Source organism: Haliotis rufescens, unplaced genomic scaffold, assembly GCF_023055435.1.
Source record: "Haliotis rufescens isolate VD_foot unplaced genomic scaffold, xgHalRufe1.0.p SCAF_62, whole genome shotgun sequence".
Lineage (NCBI taxonomy): Eukaryota > Metazoa > Mollusca > Gastropoda > Lepetellida > Haliotidae > Haliotis > Haliotis rufescens.
Genome location: NW_025964353.1, coordinates 1993115 through 2020664, shown reverse-complemented (window position 1 = coordinate 2020664; position 27550 = coordinate 1993115). Strand labels below are relative to the sequence as shown.

Genomic DNA, 27550 nt, shown 5'->3' with positions numbered 1-27550 from the left:
GATTACCGTTATTGGTCAGTGTGTCAATCTTGAATTGACACGCAGCCAGTGACTGTAATGCAAACGAACATCTATTGTCTAAATTATGTCTCGCAGCATGGTTTTACAACCTAAGTGAGTTACTGCCATTTATGTGAGATGTCCGAGGTTTTACTGTAAAGATACGTTAGTTTATTTTATAAATTTTGAAATTATTTTTATATTTTGATATGAATTATTAAGCAAGTTTGCGCTCTATAACATACTTTTTGAAAATTAAATTAAAACCTTTAGGGACGTTACACAACCTCTTGTAATTGCAACTTAAAAAGTAGTAGAGTGTATTCTTGAAATCTACCAGACTGCGAAAGAATACATGCTTGTCAAGAAACAAAAAACATGTTTTGCGAAACGAACAGTCTCGATAGACGAGTTAAGTTTACAGTTTATAACAAAACACTTTCAAGAGAAAAAAAATCGGCAAGAAGGGATATTAACTTGAACATCTGTCACAACTTTGCTATGTCATTGGGGAATGCTTAAATAGAAAGTATGTGTACGGGCGAGACTCTTACGGTAAAGCTATATAATTTGTGGAGATGTAACTCTTGAAAGACAGTAGTTCCGTCAGAGTGTTTTGTTCACTGCAGTGAATTGTCTAGTGTTATGTTCACTGCAATGAAAATATCACTTTTTTTAACTTCAGAAAAGTCAGTCTTCACACTTAAGTATGTAATAAAACGTTTCATTTTAGTAAAATCCACAAGCTCGTTCACGATAATGGACACATCTCAGCACAACATGGGCAATGGTTCGGTGGTCAAGAAAATTCTGTACACAATCCAGAATATATGGAATATAATCTGTCATCTGTCCTGAAGACTCTCGGGCACCACAAGGGACTTAACTCTGCTCAAGACACCCTTGCTTCTATACTATACTATGCTTCTATATTATCTCTCATCTGTCATCAACGACTTCGTGACAGCTACAATATGTCCACCAGACATAAACACGCGTGGTAGTCTGGCAGCTAGACTCGTCGTCACCTCATAGGGGATTGTGCCGAGAATGGCAGCCATCTTTGTCACGCTGTTTGGGGAGGTGAAGTCATCCGTGATGATGTTGAACGTCGTGTGCGAAGGCCTTGGTTGATCCAAGCGAACTGTGATGGCGTCCATGGACACTCTACCAACAACTGGACACCGGACATCATCTGAAATGATGAGTAAATTGTGTTTGTGAGTAATTTGGGTTTAACACTGCATGCTTTGAAGCGTACGTCAAATTGAAGATCAAGACCAGTGGGCCCTGATAAGGAAGCAACTGTGAAGAGATGCTTAAAGACCTGGTTTCTTCCAACAACTGGTGAAACAAAACTTATGTGATGGGCATTTATGTTTTCCTGAGGTACTTCTCAAGCAGTGTCATGTAAGGTAACGGAGGCAAGGACTAGTTTTTGGAATTCTATTGGATGCTACACTTCCCGTATTTGTAATAATTAATGACCAAACACATTACAGATGAATGGTCTCACCTTCATCCAGAGATACCACAGACATCAGCCTGTTGTACCCATCTGCAAAACCCAAACTAAAGGTCGCAATGATCTCTATATCACGTGTCCTGAAAGAAGGAAGAACTATCTGTCATCCTCTGATTCCATATATCTTTAGCAAAGATTCTTTATAACCAATCCTGTCTGTTTCAGTATCTATGACACTCGGAGATCTATGTTATCCTCCCCTCTGAAACTGCCTTTCTTAATGAGTCGGTGAATATTACTCTGAAATAGTTATATGTATCACGACGACCTGTACATAGTCGGGTCTGATGTATGTCGGGTCTGACGGCTAGACAAACCAGTGGTTAAGCAAGAAATATGACCATTGCTATCGGCCAAGCCGCACATTGCTATCGATCTTGGAGAACGATTCCTCCCTATATGCATGACGAGTTAGTACCACTATATCTTGCTATTTCTGCTTACATGTATGTGTTGTCATATCCCACGACCCTACCCTGGGGTAGTGTTTTGATGAGGGTGGGGCGAGCGCACCACGAGAGAACGGGTCTGAGTCCCAGGGACTCCACCAACTCAGCAGTCTCAGTGCTGGCATCTACACACAATGAAACAGTTAGTTGTTTCCCTTGTTGCAACAATTCCTCTTGAAATCACTTTAATGAAACAGGCTATCTGCAATCCCCAGCATGCACAGGACATGATGAAACGGTTTGTTGTTGACTTACTAAAGCCTTCCTGCATTTTACCTAATATCAAACCAAACAACAACCTCATCAGGCAGTTTAACGTTTTCACCTTCCCCTGTTACACTAATTCTTCTTGAAAACACATCCCACCCCTGTGGGGATTCCATGAAAGGTCGTCGTGACGAGCGACCAGTTTAACCAAATAGGCTACCCTACCCCGAGTATACTTTGAAAGATATAAGAAATGAATTATTCATTGCTACCCTCTCTACCTGGTCGTTATAACACATGGTTGCAGGTTGATTAACCCCTGGATTGACAAACATGCATTTGTCAGAATCAGTCTGTGCCACATCAGCAGAATTACAAAACAACAATTGCCTTATTTCCACTGAGGAATGGACATGTTTCATGCTCAACTTAAGATTTTTCCAGAATCTTGAATAGGACGCTTCAATTCCGTCTCTAATTTGAAATATGAAATGCGGGTGGTGGCTTGGCGGTGTGGTGGGGTTATGATGTGGTTGGTAAGAAAAGATGGTGGTGTGGTATGGTGATGTGGCAGTGTGGTGCAGATGTGATAGTTGTGTGGAGGAATACAGTGATGTGGTGGGGTTATGGTGGGGTTGGTTAGAAGAGATGGTGGTGTGGTGTGGTGATGTGGCAGTGTGATGGAGATGTGATAGGTGTGTGGAGGAATACAGTGATGTGGTGGGGTTATGGTGGGGCTGGTTAGAAGAGATGGTGGTGTGGTGTGGTGATGTGGCAGTGTGATGGAGATGTGATAGTTGTGTGGAGGAATACAGTGATGTGGTGGAGTTATGGTGTGGTTGGTTAGAAGAGATGGTGGTGTGGTGTGGTGATGTGGCAGTGTGATGGAGATGTGATAGTTGTGTGGAGGAACACAGTGATGTGGTGGAGTTATGGTGTGGTTGGTTAGAAGAGATGGTGGTGTAGTGTATAGAAATTTGAAAGACCATTGAGTCCTGTTCCCGACACATGCCTGACCTGGAGGAAGCCCGTACATGCAGATCCCAGGCCTGATAAAGTCCAGCTGTGTCCCAAACCCTCTGATGATGGTGGCGGAGCTGGCGACGTGAACCTTCACTCCACTTGCTCTGAGAAGAAAACAAGTCACCAAGTCGCCTGTTTCAACATGGCTATACATTTAGCGAACATTTCACACTTTCATATTGAAGTTGTGACTGGCAGGCAGGCTGCGTCACCAAACAGAGGCATGTATGTACTAGAGATACACCGTGTAGTTCATGGATGAAATGAAGATGCTCATATGTTTAAGTTGGCATTGCACGTGTAACAGTTTCTAATAATTTTATTTATATTTTTTTGTACCCACTGGCTTTTTTTTCCAGATTATATTATACATTTACTCATTCATACAAAATAAACGTTTTACTGTTTAATGACCTGCAATATACCTGAGCGGTTCTAGCACACAGCATGTCAGTAAACCTAATGGTAATGTTTCACAGAGAGGCCAGGGGGTGTGAGGTATACCTGTGTGGTTCTAGCACACAGCATGTCAATACACCTACTGGTAATGTTTCACAGACTAGTCAGGGTGTACGAGTATACCTGAGCGGTTCTAGCACACAGCATGTTAGTCAACCAACTGGGAATGTTTCACAGACTAGTCAGGGTGTACGAGTATACCTGAGCGGTTCTATCACACAGCATGTTAGTAAACCAACTGGGAATGTTTCACAGACTAGTCAGGGTGTACGAGTATACCTGAGCGGTTCTATCACACAGCATGTTAGTAAACCAACTGGTAATGTTTCACAGACTAGTCAGGGTGTACGAGTATACCTGAGCGGTTCTACCAGCGCCATAAAGGTGTTCAGCTGCTGCTTGGTTAAGTGGGGGTTGTCCCAGGCCTGAGAAAAGTGCGTCATGACACTGTGGACAGTTAGACCCTGTGTCTGGCAGAACTGCAAGGGGACAATTCTCAAAATATAGCGAATCAATCTTGATAAATATGCATTCACTGCAAGATGAAAAACAAAAATCTCAATGAGACAATTACACCGTGCGGCTTATCATGCATTCATGACCGCCACAATGTGCACGTCTGCAATGACAGGTGTCTGTTCAGCTATGTATTATATGCAAATATTTGATATGCAGAAATATACACATTATGTGCAACAGCAGCAACTATATAACCATCTCAACGTTGCTTTCAGAATAACACTCGTACCCACCTGTATAAGTGAGGGGAAGTCCTGAGTCTGACACCCATTCCTGGACAACCCCGTGTCTATCTTCAGCACCAGCTGGAGTCTCTTCCTAACCTGGAAATACCCGATACCTTCTTAATTCACACATGATGCAACACATACACTTTGTTTATCCAAGTTCCGTACGAATAAACAGGGTAAAAATGTAACCGTATTGCCTCGAAATAATGAGCATATAGGAAATCACATTGAGTTTTAAGTTACCCTCTCCTGTAAAGCGTGGCTGTCGGTGACTTTGTTGCTACTGATGGTGTCGTTATCGGCATTGTTGCTACTGACGGGGTCTGCTGTGAAAGCCCTAGACCATTCCTGAAGGAATTTTAGTTCTGCCACCGTCGGTGTCAACCTATACTTCACCAGTGTCGGGATGTCCTCCTCGACGGCGTTACCTGTGATAGATAAAGAATATACATGAAGACGTTTGCTGTTTTATTTTAAAGAAAACATATCCCTTTCTTTGAAAAAGAGTGAGTCGGGATTTGCTGTACACAGGAAGTGAGTCAGATGGATTTCACGCCACTTTGAAAAGTATTTCAGTTACATCAGGCTAATGTGGGACAACACCGATCTGAAACTGGTCATAGGCTGGAAAGTTCCCACTTTGACTCAAACGAGCACGAATATGATGGCAACACCCCACGAATCATATCGAGGCGAATATGGAATTAGAATCAACGAACTAAGGATCCTGGCACAGCTAAGGGACGTTACTCTGAAAATGAAGATGCAGCGCCACAGACCAACACACCCTGATGTCCACAAAGGGGAAAAGGGTAGAAAATACCATACGAAATCATCTTTGCAAAGAACACATATCAAACGGAAAGAAGTACCACGTAACTTGGAGGTATATACCTAATATCTGTATGTGTCCCTTTATCCCTGCCTGCCTGAGCTGAGCGCCTTCCTCGGGGGTAGCGACGGCAAAGTGCCCGACCCCCCGGGACTCCAGATACCTGGATATCTCCACACTGCCGTGACCGTAGGCGTTGGCTTTCATCACTGCAATGACGTCTGCTTGAAAGAAAGGCTTCACAAATAGACCCATGGTATGTTCATTGCACATGACATATCCGCAGTTCTAGACAAGCGCAGCTGTGATATTAGACTATAGGGTCGATAAAGATTTTAATGTGACCATAAAGATATACACTCTTCAAAAAAAGGACCGCACAGGTAGTATGTAGTTCATTGAACCTGACTACACAAAAACTCTGGTATATAAATTGGACATATGTATTGGAAAATGTTGGTGGCCTGATATTCGACAAATAGTGCGTCAAAACGAGGCCATTGTCGATTTGCAATGTCTTAAACTACATTGTAACTCATGGTAGTGGCTATAAAAAGGCAAGCATAAGCAAATAATTTGTCATTCAATTGTCAACATTTTTCAAGCTCGAAAATGTCGAGACTCAGCGCTGCCGATTGGAACATCTCCATAGGAGGCATCCAAAGAGGGGAACCGTCTTCTGTTGCACGCCACTTCAACGTCAAACACAGCACCATTTGCCGCCTTTGTGAGAGATACGACAGTTCAATTCCACTGCAGACCGTCCGAGAACCGGCCGACCAAGAGTTACAACCCCTGTATAGGATCGCTACATTCGACTGGTCCGCCTACGTCATCGCAATGCCACAGCTACGGAGACTGCAGGACGCATCCCTGGTTTGAGGAGGATATCAGACCAGACTGTCAGGAACCATTTTCGCGAGGCTGGAATCCGACCCAGAAGACCAGTTATTGTCCTTGTTTTGCAACAAATCCGTCGACAGCGACGCTTGCGTTGGAATTTGAGAAACTGGAGACGAGTGTGGTTTAGCGAAGAATCACGATTTCTTCTTCACCGGCGAGATGGAAGACAACATGTTTATCGTTGTCGTTTTGTCTCACATTGTGAACGTGAATTTGACAAATTCGGTGGGGGTAGTGTCATGGTGTGGCGGACCATATCCTACACCACGAGATCTGACTTGGTTGTGGTTCATGGAAATTTGACAGCAAATCGCTACATGAATCAAATTCTTCAACCATTACCTTCTTCCAATCATTGACCGCTAGAGGGAGCTGTTTCAACAGGACAACGCTCCAATGCACAGAGCTCGTGTCACGGTAGACTACCTTCATAATGCCAACATCAACTCTTTGCCCTGGCCGTCGAGATCTCTACTTGCAGAATGGTGCAGAATTCCGCAGGACAGAATTCGTACACTTATCCAGTCAGTGCTGAGGAGATGCAGAGCCGGGATTGCTGCCAGGGGCGGTCACACGAGATACTGAGTTCAGCGCAACCTTGTGGCCTTAATATGTGAACGTCGCTATATAAGTGCAATAATCTTGGACGCGACGTTAAACCCAATTTCACCTCACCCCACTTAATATGTGACATGACAATGAACAGTTTTCAATGCCTTTGTAAAACGACAACGAGCTCCAAAATTGCATAGTTGTATCTATCATATTAAATATATCGCCTGTATTAGGTACAATACATTTACTAAAAATCTACCTGTGCGTTTCTTTTTTTGAAGAGTGTATGTTAAACGAGAAATTGACTGAGAGCGTTGGAACTTATAAGGTTCACAGTTCAAACATTTTTAAGTTCATGTTAATGTAAAATTGAGCTCATCAAATGAACAGCATTAAATTAGACATAATGATAATATCTCTCTGTTCTCTTCTCCTGTAATGGCTACAAATGGTTCCAAACCTATTATTAATAACCTATTTAATATACCATTTCTTGTCAAATTGTTCAATACAACACAAGGCAAAGAAGAAGCTTTCTGATCATTTAGAAAGGAGATGGGTTATTGTTGATAATCGCAACCTGTATGTGGTGAACACCGCTGCTTTAGAATGGAGATGTTGTTGTAGAGGACGTCGAGGTTGATACGGAGGTAGGTGCTGCGTCCAGCCCGGGTGTACATCTCAGCGCCTGGGGGAGGAGCTTTCATCTCGCCGTTATGGGACATGGTACTGAAGAGAATAAAACCGGATGTTCCTTCAACGTTCGGTCGGTTTGCACTGCATGCGGTGACTGAGTGTATGCTGATAGAGGCTGCGTCCTATGGAATACTGTAAGGGACATTCTCGCGATCTCGCATTCTCGCCATCTCGACCTTTGGAAACGAGCTAAAACACGAGAATGCGACCCACCAAAGTTTTATGTATAAATTTGGGCAGCTTCCTTGTTCAAGGAATGTATCCGTGAAAATTCACATATAGGCACAATATCCCATATGTGTGCAGCTGAACAAATAAAATTATTCGACGTCAAGTGGCTCTGTTACAATGAAATATTTTAAAATATATGTATAGCGTTCCTGAATATTAAAACCTGTGTTCGTTTCTCAACTGATCACTAAGTTTGTTTCAGATGTTTCACAAAGGTGTCAAGTCTCATCGGTAGGCTAAGATAGCACATGTGACAATTATGTTCATGATGTCCATGGTTCTTAAAAATTATCCATGGAGTTAGAAAGCAATGAACAATTAATAAAAGTATTATCGGCTAATCCATTGAGCCAAGTATGTTGTTTTTACATCGGCACTTCACGCCATGATATGAGTGTTTTCCATCTGCTTTAGTAAACCTACACATGTAAACACTTACTTTTGACAAATCCACTGTGCAAGATAACAGTGATTAAACAATGAACGTATTTCTGTGGAACTTTTGATCGCGAGGAATGATCCGTTTACAAAAAAAGTAAATGAACTGTTCACTCCTCTTGCTTGGCTGCCACGTGATTATTACATAACATACATTTCACCTCACTTCAAACCTGGATTCAGATGAAATAATTACACCAGACACAAGACATGCCAAATGGGAACCTTTGTCAGGTAATCTGAGTGGGGCTACCGCTAACTATACCTGTAATAGGTTCATTAACTGAGCTTCAGGTGAAAGGCAACAAAGACACAGGTGTAGGGTTATGCCAGAAAACGTTTATGACAACCAGAGATAGCAATCGTATTATCCGTGCAATCCAAAATCCGAAAATGCTTTCACTGCTGGATACCATTTTTTTAACTACTAGTATATTAAACTATGACCATCTGGGGTATTTCCAGATAACGAGCTTCCATCGTTCTTTTTGTCCGTTTGTTTTGGCTGTAGAAATTGATTAACATGCGCCCTTTGTCTGAGATTCATAGATTACGGGTAACCAATCAGTGTTCTTGAAGACGGTAGCCCAGTCTCTTGTCACGCTCAGTTGCGTCAGCGAGCAAATCGACTCACTGCAGATAGTGAGCCCCAGCTGGCATTGTTAGACAGCCGAGAAGAAGATAAGTGCCTCTTTAAACCGACAAGCCGGGATATAACTGAAATATAAATACTGTTCAAACCGGTGTTAAGCCAAACTCACTCACTTATACAGAGCCATGCCGGTCCCTCAGGCTGGATATTTAGGGTACTTTTCCAGTATAAGCATGCCTGTCATTTGGATGTTAAGGCCGCAATAAATTAAAAGTTACAGATTGATTGATTCTTTAAAAACATGGGAGACAGGAGGCATTTTATTTTTAACGTTTTATTTTGTTCTTATCGACCTACTTTAGGCATATGTGTACAATTGCTGTCGACGGGTGCGATTCACATGCATCATGTGTGTTCAGTAGGGCTACGTGTACGGAGTATTTTATCAGGTAGGAACGTAGGAAAGTAGGAACACTCATATTAACGATACTTCTATTTCTAGGAATTTGAGGGTATTAGAATAATGTCAGGCCGGTTGTTTTGTTGTCAGGCGGGAGCGGATGAAAATCTATTAATTGAAGTTGCGAATATGGTATCGTATAAAAAAACATCGGAAAATATCATTTTAAGCGAATGCTACAAATTGGTCTGTGAGAATTTTATTTTAATGAATATTATAGCCGTGTATAAATTTGCCTCATTGAGAAACTCACTGGCTTGTGATTATTTCTGTAACTGACAGTGTAGCCGCCAATAGCTGCAATAATGCTGATGCGGCTTTAAGCAATATTACTCACTCACTCACTGACGGTGATAGTTTCGTTTCCAGCTTTCGGACACATCACTATCATTGGACATTCATGTACACAATTTCTTTTGTTAAATTATATTGAGCATGTTGAGGGTTTTAATATAAAGTACATAGGAAAGTGTCACAACGGGAGAGGACCCTACTCTATTCCAGATAGGACTTTGCGTTTGTAAATTACATAGCATTTTCAAGCTCAAGTCATAATTTTGCTAAATGCTACTTGGAGAATGAAAAGCATGAAAGAAGCATGACCAAAGGACTACTAACGTGCGCATGCGCCTTGACATATGATATGCGCACGGACAGCGTCTTAAACGCTAGATCGCGAGATCGCGAGATCGCGAGAAAATGAAATGTCACATTCTCGCGTTCTCGCGATTTCGTGTTTTTGTGGCCTAATTTGACAAGTCGAGATTGCGAGATTGCGAGATTTTGCATCATGTCCAAATGTCCCATTCTCGCGTTGTCGACTTTTGACCAAAAGTGCTATGTACCAAAAACACGAGAATGCGAGATCGCGAGAACCAAGATTTTGGCCAAATGTCGCGTTCTCGCGATCTCGCATTCTCGTGTTTTGGGCATATTAAGCTCGTTTCCAAAGGTCGAGATCACAAGAATGCGAGATCGCAAAAAAATGTCCCATACATTATTCCATAGAATTCAGAAATATTGCATCTATATCTCAGTGGTCTGTCATTATCGAGCCTGGACCAGACAGTGGCTGGAAACCATGCCCAAAGATCTATGCCATCGGGGTAGGATGGTAGGAGATTACTCAAAGGCAAAATTAACTGTGATCATGTTCTTTTCAATGATACTGTGATTTAAAAAAAATTCACAACCCATCTTACTTTCTTTTAATAATTGCTTTCCATCGTTTTTGTATTTCTTTAGCATATTACGGGATATATCATCATTGAGTAAATAACTATTACTATTACAGTGGTAGCATTATGCCGATTAATTTAATTACTATTTACTTTTGAATGTGTTTTCTAAAAATTGAGGACATTCACTAACTTATTCCTCAGTCCGGGCGAGTTAACATTCGTTCATTTGAAACTTACGCATGATAACTGACAAAAGTAATTGAAAACATATGCTGAAACCATTTAAGGGTACTGTATACTGAGTGTTTAGCTTACATTAGAAATAATTTTGGTCTCAAGAAATGAATAATAATTAAAAATTCGTTCTTGCAATCATCTTTGTTGAGGGCAAATTTAAACCTTCACCAAATCATTTTTAGTTCTTTTATTTTATTTGCCATGGATTTTGATAAGGTTCACCGGGTTTATAACTAATGTATCATCAACAACTGACGGAATGTTAATAATTAAACGTCATATATTTTAGACAGAAATATTGAAACAGAAAAACATGGAATTGTCAAAAAGGGTAATATTTTTTCTTCAAATTTCATTGATATAAATAATTATGATTGTTACGATTTTGTGGCACCGGTAACATGCAAACGTTTTATTCACGTTTGATACAGTTGAGACACATCGATCCGTGGGCACCCAATGTAAGAATAAAGGTCCCCAACAAACTATACAGGTCGTAAGAGGCGGCTAAATTAATAGGCGGGGTCATTGTATCAAATTGATTGGATCGATGTAATGTCAATCTCTTGATTGTCTAGTTCAGACTCGAATATTTACAGACCGTCGAATATTGTGCGGTATCAAACAACAAGCAAGCACATGCGTGATTTTACAGCCGCTTCAGAGACATGGTTGACGCATTTTAGAAAGGTTGATTTTGTAAAATGTGCATGGAGTTGTCGATGTTCTAGATTGATATTGAAACAACATTCACATGTTTTGACAGTTACTCTTTGCAATTATTTAATTATTTTGTTAATATTCATTCTTGAATATTAAACAAATGGTGAGAAATGACAAGCATATAGACTTTCACTCAGCCTTTTAAGTGTGACTCAGGCAAGGCAAAGGCACATCTATAAAATTAGGTAACAAATGGAACATGTTTTGGCCAAATCCAACTGTTTTAATTTGGGGAAAAGGTTCCAAGCCACAGAGGTCTACAAGCACAGCTATGGAAAGTTGAAGACCGATTCCTCTTGGTTAGTGTCCTCGCTAAATTATGGGGTATGTAGCATCACACAAACATTGTAAGTAGACAGATGATGACTTGTTTGAAAGAGAAAGTTGTCTTTTATAAGTGAATGAGATCTTTTACAGTTGTTCATGTGATTATAGAGAAAACTACGAATGTTTCTTAAGCGTCCGAAAACCCATAACACAGGTATATAAAACGATCTGGTCATGCATACGCTGAAGTTAACTGAAGCTTTATTTTTACTCAAAACATATAAAAGTCAAAAGTAATGCGTGCATAGACACAAAGAAATGTGAACACTAGCGACTTGTAGTGTAACCTTGGAGTTACACAGATTTATGGTCATTAAACAGTATATCACGTGACTAACCATGGATCCGGGTAGTCCTGAGGGTACCCGGTTCCTACTCTGTACCCACCCGACCCGAGTACCGGAGATACCCGTTCCAGCCCTACTACCCATTATATGATATGCTTTCGCTCGTCAGATACCACAACTATTCACTCGTTTCATAAAATTGGTATTACACGGGAGCTCGTTTAGTATTCTATATATTCACATTGCATATAGGCAATTGTGTTGTGTGTATCAAGTATCGCTGGGGCTCGTTTGTGTCATGGTAATTTGTGACAGCACTGCAGTAGCTCAGGACAAAGCAATGAGCCGAGAATAGGAACGATGACAAGTACATACATGAATGACTAACTGTAGTTGGTATATCTCGCGTCGGCGCGTGTGCGTGTACACAGGAAAATACGTGTGCGTGTGCACGAGAGCGTGTGTGTGCGTGTGGCATGGTGCATTTCTATGAAATATCACTGAAATATATTTTTGTCGCTGTGATTGGGGCCCTGTTTGCTCCTTTAGATCTTCATGTTTTTTTAAGAACTGAACAAAACGTCTATAAAAGTTATCAAACAAACAAAAATTGTTCTCTTCAATGATTGTTTGTTTGTGTCAACACCATGTGTAGAAGACATTCTACAACATCGATGATTTTTTAAGTTTTTATGAAACATTTTCCAATATTTGACCTGAAGCAAGTCTTTGACCCAGGCTAGATGAGTATTGTACAACTGGTTGTTATTGCAAACATTTGAACGTATGGTTGTATACACACACACACATTTTCTACAATGGAAAGTCGAGTGATCTATATTATGTTGTATGCTGACCTATGTTCTGCATGCACCTTAATTAAACATAAAACACATATATATAGCTACTTTTAATCGAGAATACTCGTGGAAGGCTGCAGACACTGAGAATACAGGTCCCCTGCAACCTCTGCCTGCCGTAAGATGTGACTGAAAGGATCGGATGGTAAGGCTTGCTGACTTGGTTCATCACTGTATTGTCTGGTCTTGGCTCAATTTTTGTACAGACGTTATTCACAAGTCAACTCGTTGGGACTGATTGAGGACGTAAAATTCAGACCTGCATTCAGTACACGTGTTTAATGTCGGATCTAGTTCAATGTACAGCCATCCGTGGTCAAGAGGAAGTCATCCTTCAGTCTAATCGTTCAAATGAGTTTACGAGAGTCCTCTGTACGGAGACGACGCCTTACACGTTATTTTACTGATGTATGTCCTAGGGGTAGTATTAATGCCATACCGCCCCATGTATGAGCACGATTTATCAATCACCTAAATATAAAGAGGATATTCCGTGTGTCGAGTGAAATATCATGTTTCTAACATCTACTGACGGGGGAAAGGAGATGAGAGGAACTTCACTGGAATTTCCTAATGATTATATACTTTTTGAAAATTAAATTTAAACCTTTATCGACGTTTCACAACCTCTTGTAATTGCAACTTAAAAAGTAGTAGAGTGTTTGCAAAATCAGTAAAACAATATTTACAAAAGTAACCAAAAATATTTAATGTAAAAAAAATATCTATTTTACATTTGGATATGATTATATACAAAATATACTAAGACAAAAGTATTCTTGAAATCTACTAGACTGTTGTTGGAAGCGAAAGAATACGCGCTGGTCAAGAAACAAAAAATACGTTTTGCGAAACGAATGGACGAGTTAAATTTAATCTATAACGAAACATTTTCAAGAGAATAAAATCGGCAAGAAGCGATAATAACTTGATCATCAGTCACTACTTTGCTTTGTCATTGTGGAATGCGTAAATAGAAAGTATGTGTATGGGCGAGACTCTTACGATAAAGGTAGATAATTTGCGGGGATGTAACTCTTGAAAGACAGTAGTTCCATCAAAGTGTTTTGTTCACTGCAGTGAAATATCTAGTCTTATGTTCACTGCAATGAAAAAATCACTTTTCTCAACTTCAGAAAAGGCAGTCTTTCATACTAAAGTATGTAATAAAACGTTTCATTTTAGTAATGGACACATCTCAGCACAACATGGGCAATGGTTCGGTGGTCAAGAAAATAGCCTACACGATCCAAACTATATGGAATATAATCTGTCATCTGTCCTGAAGACTCTCGGGCACCACAAGGGACTTAACTCTGCTCAAGACACCCTTGCTTCTATACGTAGAAAATGTTCATAGGGCAGACACTTTTCCCACACGGTCCAGAACGCACTACTATCTCTCATCTGTCATCAACGACTTCGTGACAGCTACAATATGTCCACCAGACATAAACACGCGTGGTAGTCTGGCAGCTAGACTCGTCGTCACCTCATAGGGGATTGTGCCGAGAATGGCAGCCATCTTTGTCACGCTGTTTGGGGAGGTGAAGTCATCCGTGATGATGTTGAACGTCGTGGGCGAAGGCCTTGGTTGATCCAAGCGAACTGTGATGGCGTCCATGGACACTCTACCAACAACTGGACACCGGACATCATCTGAAATGATGAGTAAATTGTGTTTGTGAGTAATTTGGGTTTAACACTGCATGCTTTGAAGCGTACGTCAAATTGAAGATCAAGACCAGTGGGCCCTGATAAGGATGCAACTGTGAAGCTGAGGTAGTTCTCAAGCAGTGTCATGTTAGGTAACGGAGGCAAGGACTTATGTTTGGAATTCTATTGGATGCCACACTTCCCGTATTTGTAACAAGAATAATTAATGACCAAACACATTACTGATGAATGGTCTCACCTTCATCCAGAGATACCACACCTCTGTCAGACATCAGCCTGTTGTACCCATCTGCATAACCCAAACTAAAGGTCGCAATGGTCTCTGTACCACGTGTCCTGAAAGAAGGAAGAACCATCTGTCATCCTCTGATTCGATATATATTTAGCAAAGACTCTTTATAACCAATCCTGTCTGTTTCAGTATCTATAAGACCCGGAGATCTATGTTACCTCCCCAATGAAACCGCCTTTCTTAATGAGTCAGTGAATATTACTCATCGCGATTCTGAAATAGTTTATATGTATCACGACGACCTGTACATAGTCGGGTCTGATGTATGTCGGGTCTGACGGCTAGACAAACCAGTGGTTAAGCAAGAAATATGACCATCGCTACCGGCCAAGACACACATTGCTACCAATCGATCTTGGAGAATGATTCCGCCCTCTATGCATGACGAGTTAGTACCACTATATCTTGCTATTTCTGCTTACATGTAGGTGTTGTCATATCCCACGACCCTACCCTGGGGTAGTTGTTTGATGAGGGTGGGACGAGCGCACCACGAGAGAACGGGTCTCAGTCCGAGGGACTCCACCAACTCAGCAGTCTCAGTGCTGGCATCTGCACACAATGAAACAGTTAGTTGTTTCCCTTGTTGCAACAATTCCTCTTGAAATCACTTTAATGAAACAGACTATCTGCAATCACCAGCATGCACAGGACATGATGAAACGGTTTGTTGTTGACTAACTAAAGCCTTCCTGCATTTTACCTAATATCAAAACAAAACAACAACCTTATCAGGCAGTTTAACGTTTTCTTTCCCCTGTTACACTAATTCATCTTGAAAACACATCCCACCTCTGAGAGGATTTGATGAAAGGTCGTCGTGACGAGCGACCAGTTTAACCAAAAAGGCTACCCTAACCCCAGTATACTTTGGAAGATATAAGAAATGAATAATTCATTGCTACCCTCTCTACCGGGTCGTTATAACACATGGTTGCAGGTTGATTAACCCCTGGAGTGACAAACATGCATTTGTCAGAATCAATCTGCGCCACACCAGCAGAATTACAAAACAACAAGTGCCTTATTTCCACTGAGGAATCGGTAATGTTTCATGCTCCATGTAAGATTTTTTTCAAGAATCTTGAATGTGACGCTTCAATTCCGTCTCTAATTTGAAATATGAAATGCGGGTCGTGGCTTGGCGCTGTGGTGGGGTTATGATGTGGTTGGTTAGAGGAGATGTGGTGTGGTGATGTGGCAGTATGATGGAGATGTGATAGTTGTGTGGAGGAATACAGTGATGTGGTGGGGTTATGATGTGGTTGGTTAGAAGAGATGGTGGTGTGGTGTGGTGATGTGGCAGTGTGATGGAGATGTGAAAGTTGTGTGGAGGAATACAGTGATGTGGTGGGGTTATGATGTGGTTGGTTAGAAGAGATGGTGGTGTGGTGTGGTGATGTGGCAGTGTGGTGGAGATGTGATAGTTGTGTGGAGGAATACAGTGATGTGGTTGGGTAGAAGAGATGGTCGTGTGGTGTATAGAAATTTGAAAGACTTGTAAAAATACTTGGATCATATTTGAAAGACCGTTGAGTCCTGTTCCAAACTTTTCCACTGAGGAATGAAAATTCGGAATATTTCATGTTCAGTATGTATTTTTTCCAAAATTTTCAATGAAAGGCTTCAATTTCTGCTCATATTAGAAATATTAAATGCGTGTGGCGGTATGCTATTGTGGCTTGGCGGTGTGGTGGAGGTTTTATGATGTGGTTGGTTAGAGAAGATGGTAATGTGATGTGCTAATGTGGCGGTAAAGCAGGTCTGTGATAATTGTGTGGAGGAATCCAGTGATGTCGTGGTGTAGAGGAGATGGTGATGTCGTGGTGTAGTGGTGATGTGGTAGTTGTATGCTGGTAAACGCCGATGTGGGTATAGTTGGGTTTGTAAAATACTTGAAAGACCATTGAGTCCTGTTCCCGACACATGCCTGACCTGGAGGAAGCCCGTACATGCAGATCCCAGGCCTGATAAAGTCCAGCTGTGTCCCAAACCCTCTGATGATGGCGGCGGAGTTGGCGACGTGAACCTTCACTCCACTTGTCCTGAGAAGACAACAAGTCACCCAGTCGCCTGTTTCAACATGGCTATACATATAGCGAACATTTCACACTTTCATATTGAAGTTGTGACTGGCAGGCAGGCTGCGTCACCAAACAGAGGCATGTATGTACTAGAGATACACCGTGTAGTTCATGGATGAAATGAAGATGCTCATATGTTTAAGTTGGCATTGCAGGTGTAACAGTTTCTAATAATTTTATTTATATTTTTTGGTACCCATTGGCTATTTTTTTCCAGATTATATTATACATTTACTCATTCATACAAAATAAACGTTTCTCTGTTTAATGACCTGCAACCAATGTCTTAAGGGCAAATATGCAGCGTTGCATCGTTGATGAATGATACACCATATGTCAGTAAACCTACTGGTAATGTTTCACAGAGAGGCTAGGGTGTAAGAGTATACCTGAGCGGTTCTAGCACACAGCATATCAGTACACCTACTGGTAATGTTTCACAGACTAGTCAGGGTGTACGAGTATACCTGAGCGGTTCTAGCACACAGCATGTTAGTCAACCAACTGGTAATGTTTCACAGACTAGTCAGGGTGTACGAGTATACCTGAGCGGTTCTAGCACACAGCATGTCAGTAAACCAACTGGTAATGTTTCACAGACTAGTCTGGGTGTACGAGTATACCTGAGCGGTTCTAGCACACAGCATGTTAGTAAACCTACTGGTAATGTTTCACAGACTAGTCAGGGTGTACGAGTATACCTGAGCGGTTCTACCAGCGTCGTGAAGGTGTTCAGCTGCTGCTTGGTGAAGTGGGGGTTGTCCCAGGCCTGAGAAAAGTGCGTCATGACACTGTGGACAGTTAGACCCTGTGTCTGGCAGAACTGCAAGGGGACAATTGTTATACCAGCCAGAGATCCCTGCATGTATTCTCAAAATATAGCGAATCTCGTTTGATAAATATGCATTCACTGCAAGATGAAAAACAAAATCTGGTTTTGTTCTTAAAATCAATCATTACAGGGAAAAAGAAATTTTTAAATTCCCCCTCACCTCAATGAAATATAATTCACGTTATCTCATAATTCATCTCATAATTCAGCAGCAGCAGGATGATGAGGTTTCGCGATAAACATGATTACCCAGTGTGATATGTAGCGTTCAGCCCAGTTCAACAAGAGACAATTACACCGTGCGGCTCATCATGGCCACAATCTGCACTGACAGGCGTCATTTGAACTATGTATTATATTCGCATATTTGATATGCAGAAATATACACACTATGTGCAACAGCAGCAACTATATAACCATCCCAACGTTATTTTCGGAATAACACCCGTACCCACCTGTATAAGTGAGGGGAAGTCCTGAGTCTGACACCCATTCCTGGACATCCCCGTGTCTATCTTCAGCACCAGCTGGTGTCTCTTCCTAACCTGGAAATACCCGATACCTTCTTATAATTTATTCACACATGACGCAACACATACACTTTGTTTATCCCAACCCTAGATACGAACGGTACCGTACGAATAAACAGGGTAAAAATGTAACCGTATTGCCTCGAAATAATGAGCATATAGGAAATCACACTTTTAATCACACTAGTTTTAAGTTACCCTCGCCTGTAAAGCGTGGCTGTCGGTGACTTTGTTGCTACTGATGGTGTCGTTACCGGCATTGTTGCTACTGACGGGGTCTGCTGTGATAGCCCTAGACCATTCCTGAAGGAAGTTTAGTTCTGCCACCGTCGGTGTCAACCTATTGTTCACCAGTGTCGGGATGTCCTCCTCGACGGCGTTACCTGTGATAGATAAAGAATATACATGAAGACGTTTGCTGTTTTATTTTAAAGAAAACATATCCCTTTCTTTGAAAAAGAGTGAGTCGGGATTTGCTGTACACAGGAAGTGAGTCAGATGGATTTCACGCCACTTTGAAAAGTATTTCAGTTACATCAGGCTAATGTGGGACAACACCGATCTGAAACTGGTCATAGGCTGGGAAGTTCCCACTTTGACTCAAGCGAGCACGTATATGATGGCAACACCCCACGAATCATGTCGAGGCGAATACTGAATAAGAATCAACGAACTAAGGATCCTGGCACTGCTAAGGGACGTTACTCTGAAAATTAAGATGCAGCGTCACAGACCAACACACCCTGATGTCCACAAAGGGGAAAAGGGTAGAAAATACCATACGAAATCATCTTTGCAAAGAACACATATCAAACGGAAAGAAGTACCACGTAACTTGGAGGTATATACCTAATATCTGTATGTGTCCCTTTATCCCTGCCTGCCTGAGCTGAGCGCCTTCCTCGGGGGTAGCGACGGCGAAGTGCCCGACCCCCCGGGACTCCAGATACCTGGATATCTCCACACTGCCGTGACCGTAGGCGTTGGCTTTCACCACTGCAATGACGTCTGCTTGAAAGAAAGGCTTCACAAATAGACCCATGGTACGTTCATTGCACATGTACAGCGATCTATGCTACCTGGAAGTCCTTCAGATAACAGGATATATATGTCGACATATCCGCAGTTCTAGACAAGCGCAGCTGTGATGTTAGACTATAGGGTCGATAACGAGTTTTGATGTGATCATAAAGATATTCACTCTTCAAAAGAAGAACCGCACAGCTACTATGTAGTTCATTGAACCTGACTACACAAAAACTCCGGTTGGTGGCCTGATATTCGACAAACGGTGAGTCAAAACGCAGCCATTGTCGATTTGCAATGTCTTAAACCATATGGTTTTCACACTTGTTAAAAATTGTCATGGAGGAAAACAGTAAAGCAAAATGCACATGCAAGGTATGGCATTCGTTATTAGTGGTAGTGGCTATAAAAAGGCCAGCATAAGCCAATAATTTGTCATTCAATTGTCAACATTTTTCACGTTGGAAAATGCCGAAACTCAGCGCTGCCGATCGGAACATCTCCATAGGACGTATCCAAAGAGGGGAACCGCAGTCTTCTGTTGCACGCCACTTCAACGTCCACCACAGCACCATTTGCCGCCTTTGTGAGAGATACACACAGTGGGATGAACACGCCGCAGACACTCCAAAAACTGGACAACGCGTTACTTGCAGAATGGCGCAGAATTCCGCAGGACAGAATTTGTACACTTATCCAGTTGGTGCTGAGGAGATGCAGAGCCGTGATTGCTGCCCGGGGCGGTCACATGAGATACTGAGTTCATCGCAACCTTGAGGCCTTATGTGACATGACAATGAACAGTTTTTCAATGCCTTTGTAAAACGACAACATGTGACTATCGAGCTCCAAAATTGCATAGTTGTATCTATCATATTAAATAAATCGCCTTTATTAGGTACAATACATTTACTAAAAGTCTACCTGTGCGTTTCTTTTTTTGAAGAGTGTATGTTAAACGATATATTGAATAAGAGTGTTGGAACTTATAAGGTTCACAGATCAAACATTTTTAAGTTCATGTTAATGTAAAATTGAGCTCATCAAATGAACAGCTGACGGTAAATTAGACATAATGATAATATCTCTCTGTTCTCTTCTCCTGTAATGGGTACAAATGTTTCCAAACCTATTATAAATAACCTATTTAATATACCATTTCTTGTGTAATTGTTCAATACAACACAAGGCAAAGAAGAAGCTTTCTGATCATTTAGAAAGGAGATGGGTTATTGTTGATAATCGCAACCTGTATGTGGCGAACACTGCTGCTTAAGAATGGAGATGTTGTTGTAGAGGAAGTCGAGGTTGATACGGAGGTAGGTGCTGCGTCCAGCCCGGGTGTACATCTCAGCGCCTGGGGGAGGAGCTTTCATCTCGCCGTTATGGGACATGGTACTGAAGAGGATAAAACCGGACGCTGCCTTCAGAAATAGTGCATCTATATCTCAGCGGCCTGTCATTATCGAGCCTGGACCAGACAGTGGCTGGAAACCATGCGCAAAGATCTACGCTATCGGGGTAGGATGACACGCAATCAACCAAGTAACTGGGCCTTTCGACAAGTCTGGGGTACTGGGGAGCAGTTCTTCTCAAGTTGACTCATAACAAGGAGAGGATACTGGGGACCAAATGTTCTACGGCATCCCCGCGGGGCTCTAGTCATACATGTACATGATTTGTCATTTGTATAAGGCCACGATGAATACTCAAAGGCAAAATTAACTGTGGTCATGTTCTTTTCACTGATACTGTGATTTTTTAAAAATTCAAAACCCGTATTACTTTCTTTTAATAATTGCTTTCCATCGTTTTTGTATTTATTACGGGATATATCATCTTTGAGTAAATAACTATTACTAGTACAGTGGTAGCATTATGACGATTAATTTAATTACTTTTTACTTTTGAATGTGTTTTCTAAAAATTGAGGACATTCACTAATTTATTCCTCAGTCCGGGCGATTTAACATTCGTTAATTTGATAACTGACAAAAGTAATTGAAAACATATGCTGAAACCATTTAAGGATACTGTATACTGAGTGTTTAGCTTACATTAGAAATAATTCTGGTCTCAGGAAATGAATAATAATTAAAAATTCGTTCTTGCAATCATCTTTGTTGAGGGCAAATTTTAACCTTCACCAAATCATTTTAAGTTCTATCATTTTATTTGCCATGGATTTTGAAAAGGTTCGCCAGGTTTATAACTAATGTGTCATTTTAATTACTGACGGAATTTATTTTAGACAGAAATATTGAAACAGAAAAACATGGAATTGTCAAAAAGGGTAATATTTTTTCTTCAAATTTCATTGATATAAATAATTATGATTGTTACGATTTTGTGGCACCGATAACATGCAAACGTTTTATTCACGTTTGATACAGTTGAGACACATCGATCCGTGGGCACCCAATGTAAGAATATAGGTCCCCAACAAACTATGCAGGTCGTAAGAGGCGGCTAAATTAATAGGCGGGGTCATTGTATCAAGTTGATCGGATCGATGTAATGTCAATCTCTTGATTGTCTAGTTCAGACTCGAATATATACAGACCATCGAATATTGTGCGGTATCAAACAACAAGCAAGCACATGCGTGATTTTACAGCCGCTTCAGAGACATGGTTGACGCATTTTAGAAAGGTTGATTTTGTAAAATGTTCGTCAGTGTGCATGGAGCTGTCGATGTTCTAGTTGTCACATGTTTTGACAGTTACTCTTTGCAATTATTTAATCATTTTGTTAATATTAATTCTTGAAAATTAAACAAATGGTGAGAAATGACAAGCATATAGACTTTCACTCAGCCTTTTAAGTGTGACTCAGGCAAGGCAAAGACACATCTATAAAATTGAACGCATTTAAGTCCCCAATCCGTATAATGCTTTATATTAATTAGGAAGTTATAAGTAATTTTAACTAGTTGTATAGAGGTAATTGTGTATTTGGGGATGGTAAATGTCCTGTATTAGGAATAAACATAGTATTTAGCAAGCCTTAGGGAGTTAAATACATAGTGTTTTTCAATTCTGTGTTCGAAAATTCTCATCCCATCTCTCACAAATATTACCCAATAATTGCAAGTGTCCTGGAATGTGCGCATTAATATATATTACGTCACAAGGTAAGTGATGTTTCTGTCGGACAGTAACAACAGTCAATATAGTTCCATCTGCAACCTGTTTCATATACAGTGGCGTAACTAAATACAGGCAAAACAACAACTGCCTCACAAATTGTTAACACTTGCCTTTCGCGGTCTTGTCCGCTAGCACACTCCGGCGCAGTGGTGACTTAGCATAACCCCCGGCTGCCACAGGCTAATTTGCATATCACGTGACCATAATTAGAAGGGACTCATGCAAATATTTGGGGGCGCTTTACATACTGTTTTGCATAATTATATAGATAAGCTACTACAACTGCTACAGTGAGTTGCATGACAATACATATTTACACATCACAGTGATTTATCGCTAGCTCTCCGTAGGGCTTCGATGACAGCACGTGGAGCCGTCCAACCAATGTAAACCATGCAAATGGAAATAGTTTTTCACGATTTAGGATATTTTCTCAATGAAAGTTAACCATTCTATGACATACGTTTATCTAGATATGTGTACGTGTCGAAGATGAAACAGATGAAATACATATGCAATATCTTGAATGGACTGTGTAAGATGTGACGAATCGTCACATGGCGCTGACCTGTGGCAGAGGTACTAGGCTGGTCGCACGGAACTCTGGGTAGGAGAGTGGTCCGCTAGAGTAACTGCCCTTTATCAAAGGGAAGCTACTCTAGCCCTAGTCTATGAGACGTCACGTTTGTTTATAGCCTGTCCCGTCATTAGGTTTCGAAGTGCGTTCAAACAAACGGAACATGTTTTGGCCAAATCCAACTGTTTTAATTTGGGGGAAAGGTTCCAAGCCGCAGAGGTCTACAAGCACCGCTATGGAAAGTTGAAGACCGATCCCTCTTGGTTAGTGTCCTCGCTAAATTATGGGGTATGTAGCATCACACAAACATTGTAAGTAGACAGATGATGGCTTGTTTTAAAGAGAATGTTGTCATTTATAAGTGAATGAGATCTGTTACAGTTGTTCATGTAATTAAAGAGAAAACTACGAATGTTTCTTAAGCATCCGAAAACCCATAACACTGGTACACACGTATATAAAACGATCTGGTCATGCATACGCTGAAGTTGACTGAAACTTTATTTTTACTCAAAACATATAAAAGTCAAAAGTAATGCGTGCATAGACACAAAGAAATGCGAACACTAGCGACTTGTAGTGTAACCTTCGAGCTACACAGAAGTTTGGTCATTAAACAATATATCACGTGACTAACCATGGATCCGGGTAGTCCTGAAGGTACCCGTGTCGTACTATGTACCCACCCGACCCGAGTACCCGTGTTACCCGGAGTTACCCGTTCCAACCCTACTACCCATTTTATGATAAATGATGGTATAGGTTAATTTTTATTGAGGCAATAGCCTGGCAATAATATGTTTATTGCCAGAGTTGAGTGCCAGTTTCTAAGGCTGAGGTAGATTTGAAATATTAACACATCGAAGACAAAAGGTTTGGCGTTGATATTTTTAGGTATTTCCTAGGATGGTGACATATTTCTTTAACCTTAAACCAATGGAATGGTATGGAAGTTACCCGCCCTTGCCAAATACACATCTTTTACACATGACGGGGAATTCTAAGCCATGTAATGATTTTATTAGTGACATGTAATAAATATTTTCTACGGTTGTATGATTTATTTGTAACTCACAAACTCATGTGATGAATGCATGATCGATTTCTGGTGGTAATGGCAGTTTTTTTTATAAATCTTATGAAGCAATGATAAATACTGATATGGTTATATTTGTATATTTGTGAAAAAATATCAGTCATGACCGAAATGTTTCCTATTTACCTTTATTTCCAGGGATAATGATGTGTTTTACCCTGGACAACCTCACCGCTCTTGTTTTCCCATGTGATAAGGCTCATGTAAAGCTACAAGGACTAGATCTAGCACCAGTGTGTGCCAGTTGACGCTAATCTATTATAATAACGTGAAAATGAGATAAAAGAAACTAAACATTTAGCTAAGGATCGGTTCATATGTGTTTAATCTAGAATGACCACGCTTGGGATTTAGGTGCCTAGTTTGAACAATATTGTCAGCAATCCAGAATTCCGTGTTGTTGTATCAATCGTAAAAGCATGCAAATAACGATCGTCAACCTTTAAAATTAACATAATTTCATTCGTGACCAACTCGTGTTATTCCAGGACAAGCCGAATAGCGACTCGTGCCCCTCTCATGGCCATTTTTGCGACCGGGTTCCGTCTTAGCGCAAACAGGCATACCTAAAATAATTGTCAACTCGTCGCGTTATGGTTCACATATATTTCCCCATATATTATATATATTTCAGATGCAATTTAAAGCACATCTGGACATGCGGAATTATACAGTATGGTTGAACACATTTAACTGTGCATTGGGTATATTTTTAGATGCAAGACATGTAAAATCAAAAAAATATTTCTGAGGGATTCTTTGACGAAGAACTTGAAATCATACGCGCATTCTGATTGGTTTGTCGTATTTTCGCACATAACATTCATCGATAGGGGGACGAGTCTTCTTGCAGGTTACGGAAAGAGGCGAGTTGTGACGAATGACATAATTTATTACTTGCCCGGGAAGAGATCCCCCGTTTAATAAACATAGAGCTGTATTACACATTGTGTAAATATAGAAAGCTCTTGGCTTATTCAACGATATCGCGTGTGGACTTGATAGATCACTGAGAGGACCTTATGCACACTCGATGACCCCAGCAACCTTGTTGCTAGGCAGACGGCACATGGCATTGTTTCGCCGCTGGATCTTGCAACAAAATTCCACAAATTACGTCATCGGGTATTGTGACGTTATTGTAAACTTTGAGGTGCAAGGCCCGTTCCACAAGGCGATCGTATTGTAGCGCAACGACAGTCGTTAGTCTAAGTTAAAGTATGTGAGTTGCGATAGTCTTAGCCCTACGATAATTTTGTGAACTCTAAAGGTGGACCGTTGTATGGTATTAAATTCATACGTTTCAACTATTGACGTGTTTGAAGTATTATTCTGTTAAACTCAATTGGACTATGCCGTGGGTCGTGTCGGTGTCAGCCTATTCCTACTCAACAGTATAATTCAAAAAACGTTATAAATGGCAAGTAATGAAAAAAATACTAAACTCGCTCCCGTGTAAAACCAATATTATGAAACAAATAGTTGTGGTATCTGACGAGCGAAAGCGAATCGAATGACCCACATAATGATGTAATGTACTGAGTTTAGCAGAACCCTGTTCAATGATGCTTCATCCGTCTTATCAAGACCTGCGAGGTTAACCTAGATTTGTAGTACACGCCGATATACAGGTATTAATGCTTGCAATGGAAGGTACGCTTGAGTATCGTACAGGTGTTGGCAGTGTGCGGTCATTTAGTGATGTCACAAAGCCTGTAATGGGTCAAGTCTCAAGGCTGATTCAAGTCGTGACACTGCATGCTATCTTGAGTTGGGACAGTTTCCACGGTGCATCAGTTAACCCTATTACTGATATTCCTAGTATATCTGACCCACAATAAATATGGTTGCTTTATACAGCCAAGTCCCGTTATTCCGACATGGTTGTTCATATGATTATGTCGGATTAACGAGTACGTCGGATAAACGAAATTAAGGTGTAGCAACGTTCCTAATCGAAAATCGGACAACTACGCGATATTTGACGATACAAACATGTTGTAATAATAAAAGGAAAAAGGAAATATTCATATTGTTATGTTACACAGTTAGAGGAAATGTTTTCTAATCATGTAATGTCTAAAGCTTAACACACAACTACTGTTGACTATATATTGTATATCCTCTATATTTCTTATAAAAAGATGTTATGAATTATAAAAAAATCGATAACAATTTCTTGTCATTGAGTGAACCTATAATATAAAATTATTAAATGTTTTACAAAATTTCTCAAACAGCTTTGGACTACATAAGATATAATAAAGAAGAAATAGACGCCGCCTGACCTTCTCATGCTGTTGTGGTGCTTTCGGCAGATATAGGTCCAATCTTATCGATCGTGGCTTGTCAACAGTGTCATTGTCGCTAACCGGTTACCTAGACTCAAACGATAATCTGTGATCCAGTTAACAGAAACCATAAACCGGAATCAGTATCCACAGTTCGGAATGTCACAATGGTCCAGACACGTGTTGCTATTAAAATCGAAATGTTTCTTGCTGTTTCCTGAAAGGTCAAGACGCTTCTGAGATCCACCTACATCAATAGTTAGATTTAACATAAGATAGTCTCTGTCGAAGTATTCATCCAGTCCCCGACGAAATGTTTGATAGTCACATCACCATATTAATCCATGTAGTTATCCGTTGACGAATATACACAATGAAAACGTTATGCCTCTAGACACGTGTGTGTAATTCCAACACCAGCTACTACCCCAGATTCCGGATCCAGTCTCTCCACGTCTCCATGGTGAAGTCGGCGTGTACCTCCAGATGTATGCCGGTACCAAGGTCAGAGGAAACAATATAACATTGGTATTTACAGAGCTAAGCTTGGCAGTCCGAGTGGTCGGTTGTAATACAGTGATACATAGCTTATCTACTGTACGAGCGTTGTTATGACGGGGGATTTAGCTGTTGTAAAGGCAGGGCGCACCTGTAAAATGTTCAACTGAATTTATGACTTCTAAAAATGTCTGATCACTGGCAGCGTTCAACTCTACACTGTTTAATGTCGATCAGCCAGTACGCGTGTTCGCTCGTTTCGCTCACGTTCTGGGTTCGACTCTCCTCGTCAAGGTGTGTTGGGGTCCATGAGGCTGTGTTCGTCATGGGTCATGGGTAGATTGTACGACCATTAATATCTATTGTGTTATCTCTACGAGAGTGTTGCAACAGAACGTTAGATGATGTCAATCCATTGGTCGATCTTGGTTCAATATATAATGCACACGGGTGACCAATGGTCTGACAAGACTTAAATTATTGTTGTTTGTCTGGCTTAAATTCCAGATTCGCATTGATTATTGTTTTGGGTTCGGAATGCTATTTGTGCTATTAATTTCACAACGCGACCGTATATAGCTATTTTTCTTTTCAAAGCTGTCTAAAGCCAAACTCCACCAATCAATCTACATGCTAAGAACCTGTAAATATACTAATTTATCCTAATTGACACAATGGTTCTACCCGTTTGTGAGTTTAATAAATGAACGAACACAATTATTACCAAATACTAGACTGTTGGATAATACCATGGTTAGATAAAA

The 27550-nt window shown here is 40.8% G+C and overlaps 2 protein-coding genes across 5 annotated transcripts; both read right to left on the bottom strand.

Moving 5' to 3' along the window:
* Positions 1–879: 879 nt before the first annotated feature.
* Positions 880–8400, bottom strand: LOC124110813 (alanine racemase-like). 2 transcript variants are annotated; one of them, XM_046470234.2, is made up of 9 exons: positions 7283–8400; positions 5307–5468; positions 4656–4840; positions 4416–4505; positions 4021–4142; positions 3199–3308; positions 1970–2099; positions 1517–1605; positions 880–1195 (listed from the first exon to the last, which is right to left on the bottom strand). In XM_046470234.2, the coding sequence occupies exons 1-9, from the start codon at positions 7425–7427 to the stop codon at positions 933–935; spliced, it is 1296 nt and encodes a 431-aa protein (XP_046326190.2). In that variant the 5' UTR covers positions 7428–8400; the 3' UTR covers positions 880–932. The 2 variants fall into 2 exon arrangements, with proteins under 2 accessions (XP_046326190.2, XP_046326191.2); XM_046470235.2 differs by having other exon boundaries at positions 5307–5465.
* A 5024-nt stretch (positions 8401–13424) lies between these two features.
* LOC124110811 (alanine racemase-like) lies at positions 13425–27126 on the bottom strand. 3 transcript variants are annotated; one of them, XM_046470231.2, is made up of 10 exons: positions 26286–27126; positions 20425–20573; positions 18999–19160; positions 18348–18532; positions 18075–18164; positions 17489–17610; positions 16639–16748; positions 15126–15255; positions 14650–14747; positions 13425–14393 (listed from the first exon to the last, which is right to left on the bottom strand). In XM_046470231.2, exons 1-10 carry the CDS (start codon positions 26291–26293, stop codon positions 14131–14133), a joined length of 1317 nt encoding a protein of 438 aa, XP_046326187.2. In that variant the 5' UTR covers positions 26294–27126; the 3' UTR covers positions 13425–14130. The 3 variants fall into 3 exon arrangements, with proteins under 3 accessions (XP_046326187.2, XP_046326189.1, XP_046326188.2); XM_046470233.2 differs by having other exon boundaries at positions 18354–18532; XM_046470232.2 differs by having other exon boundaries at positions 18999–19157; positions 26286–27124.
* Positions 27127–27550: the final 424 nt, after the last annotated feature.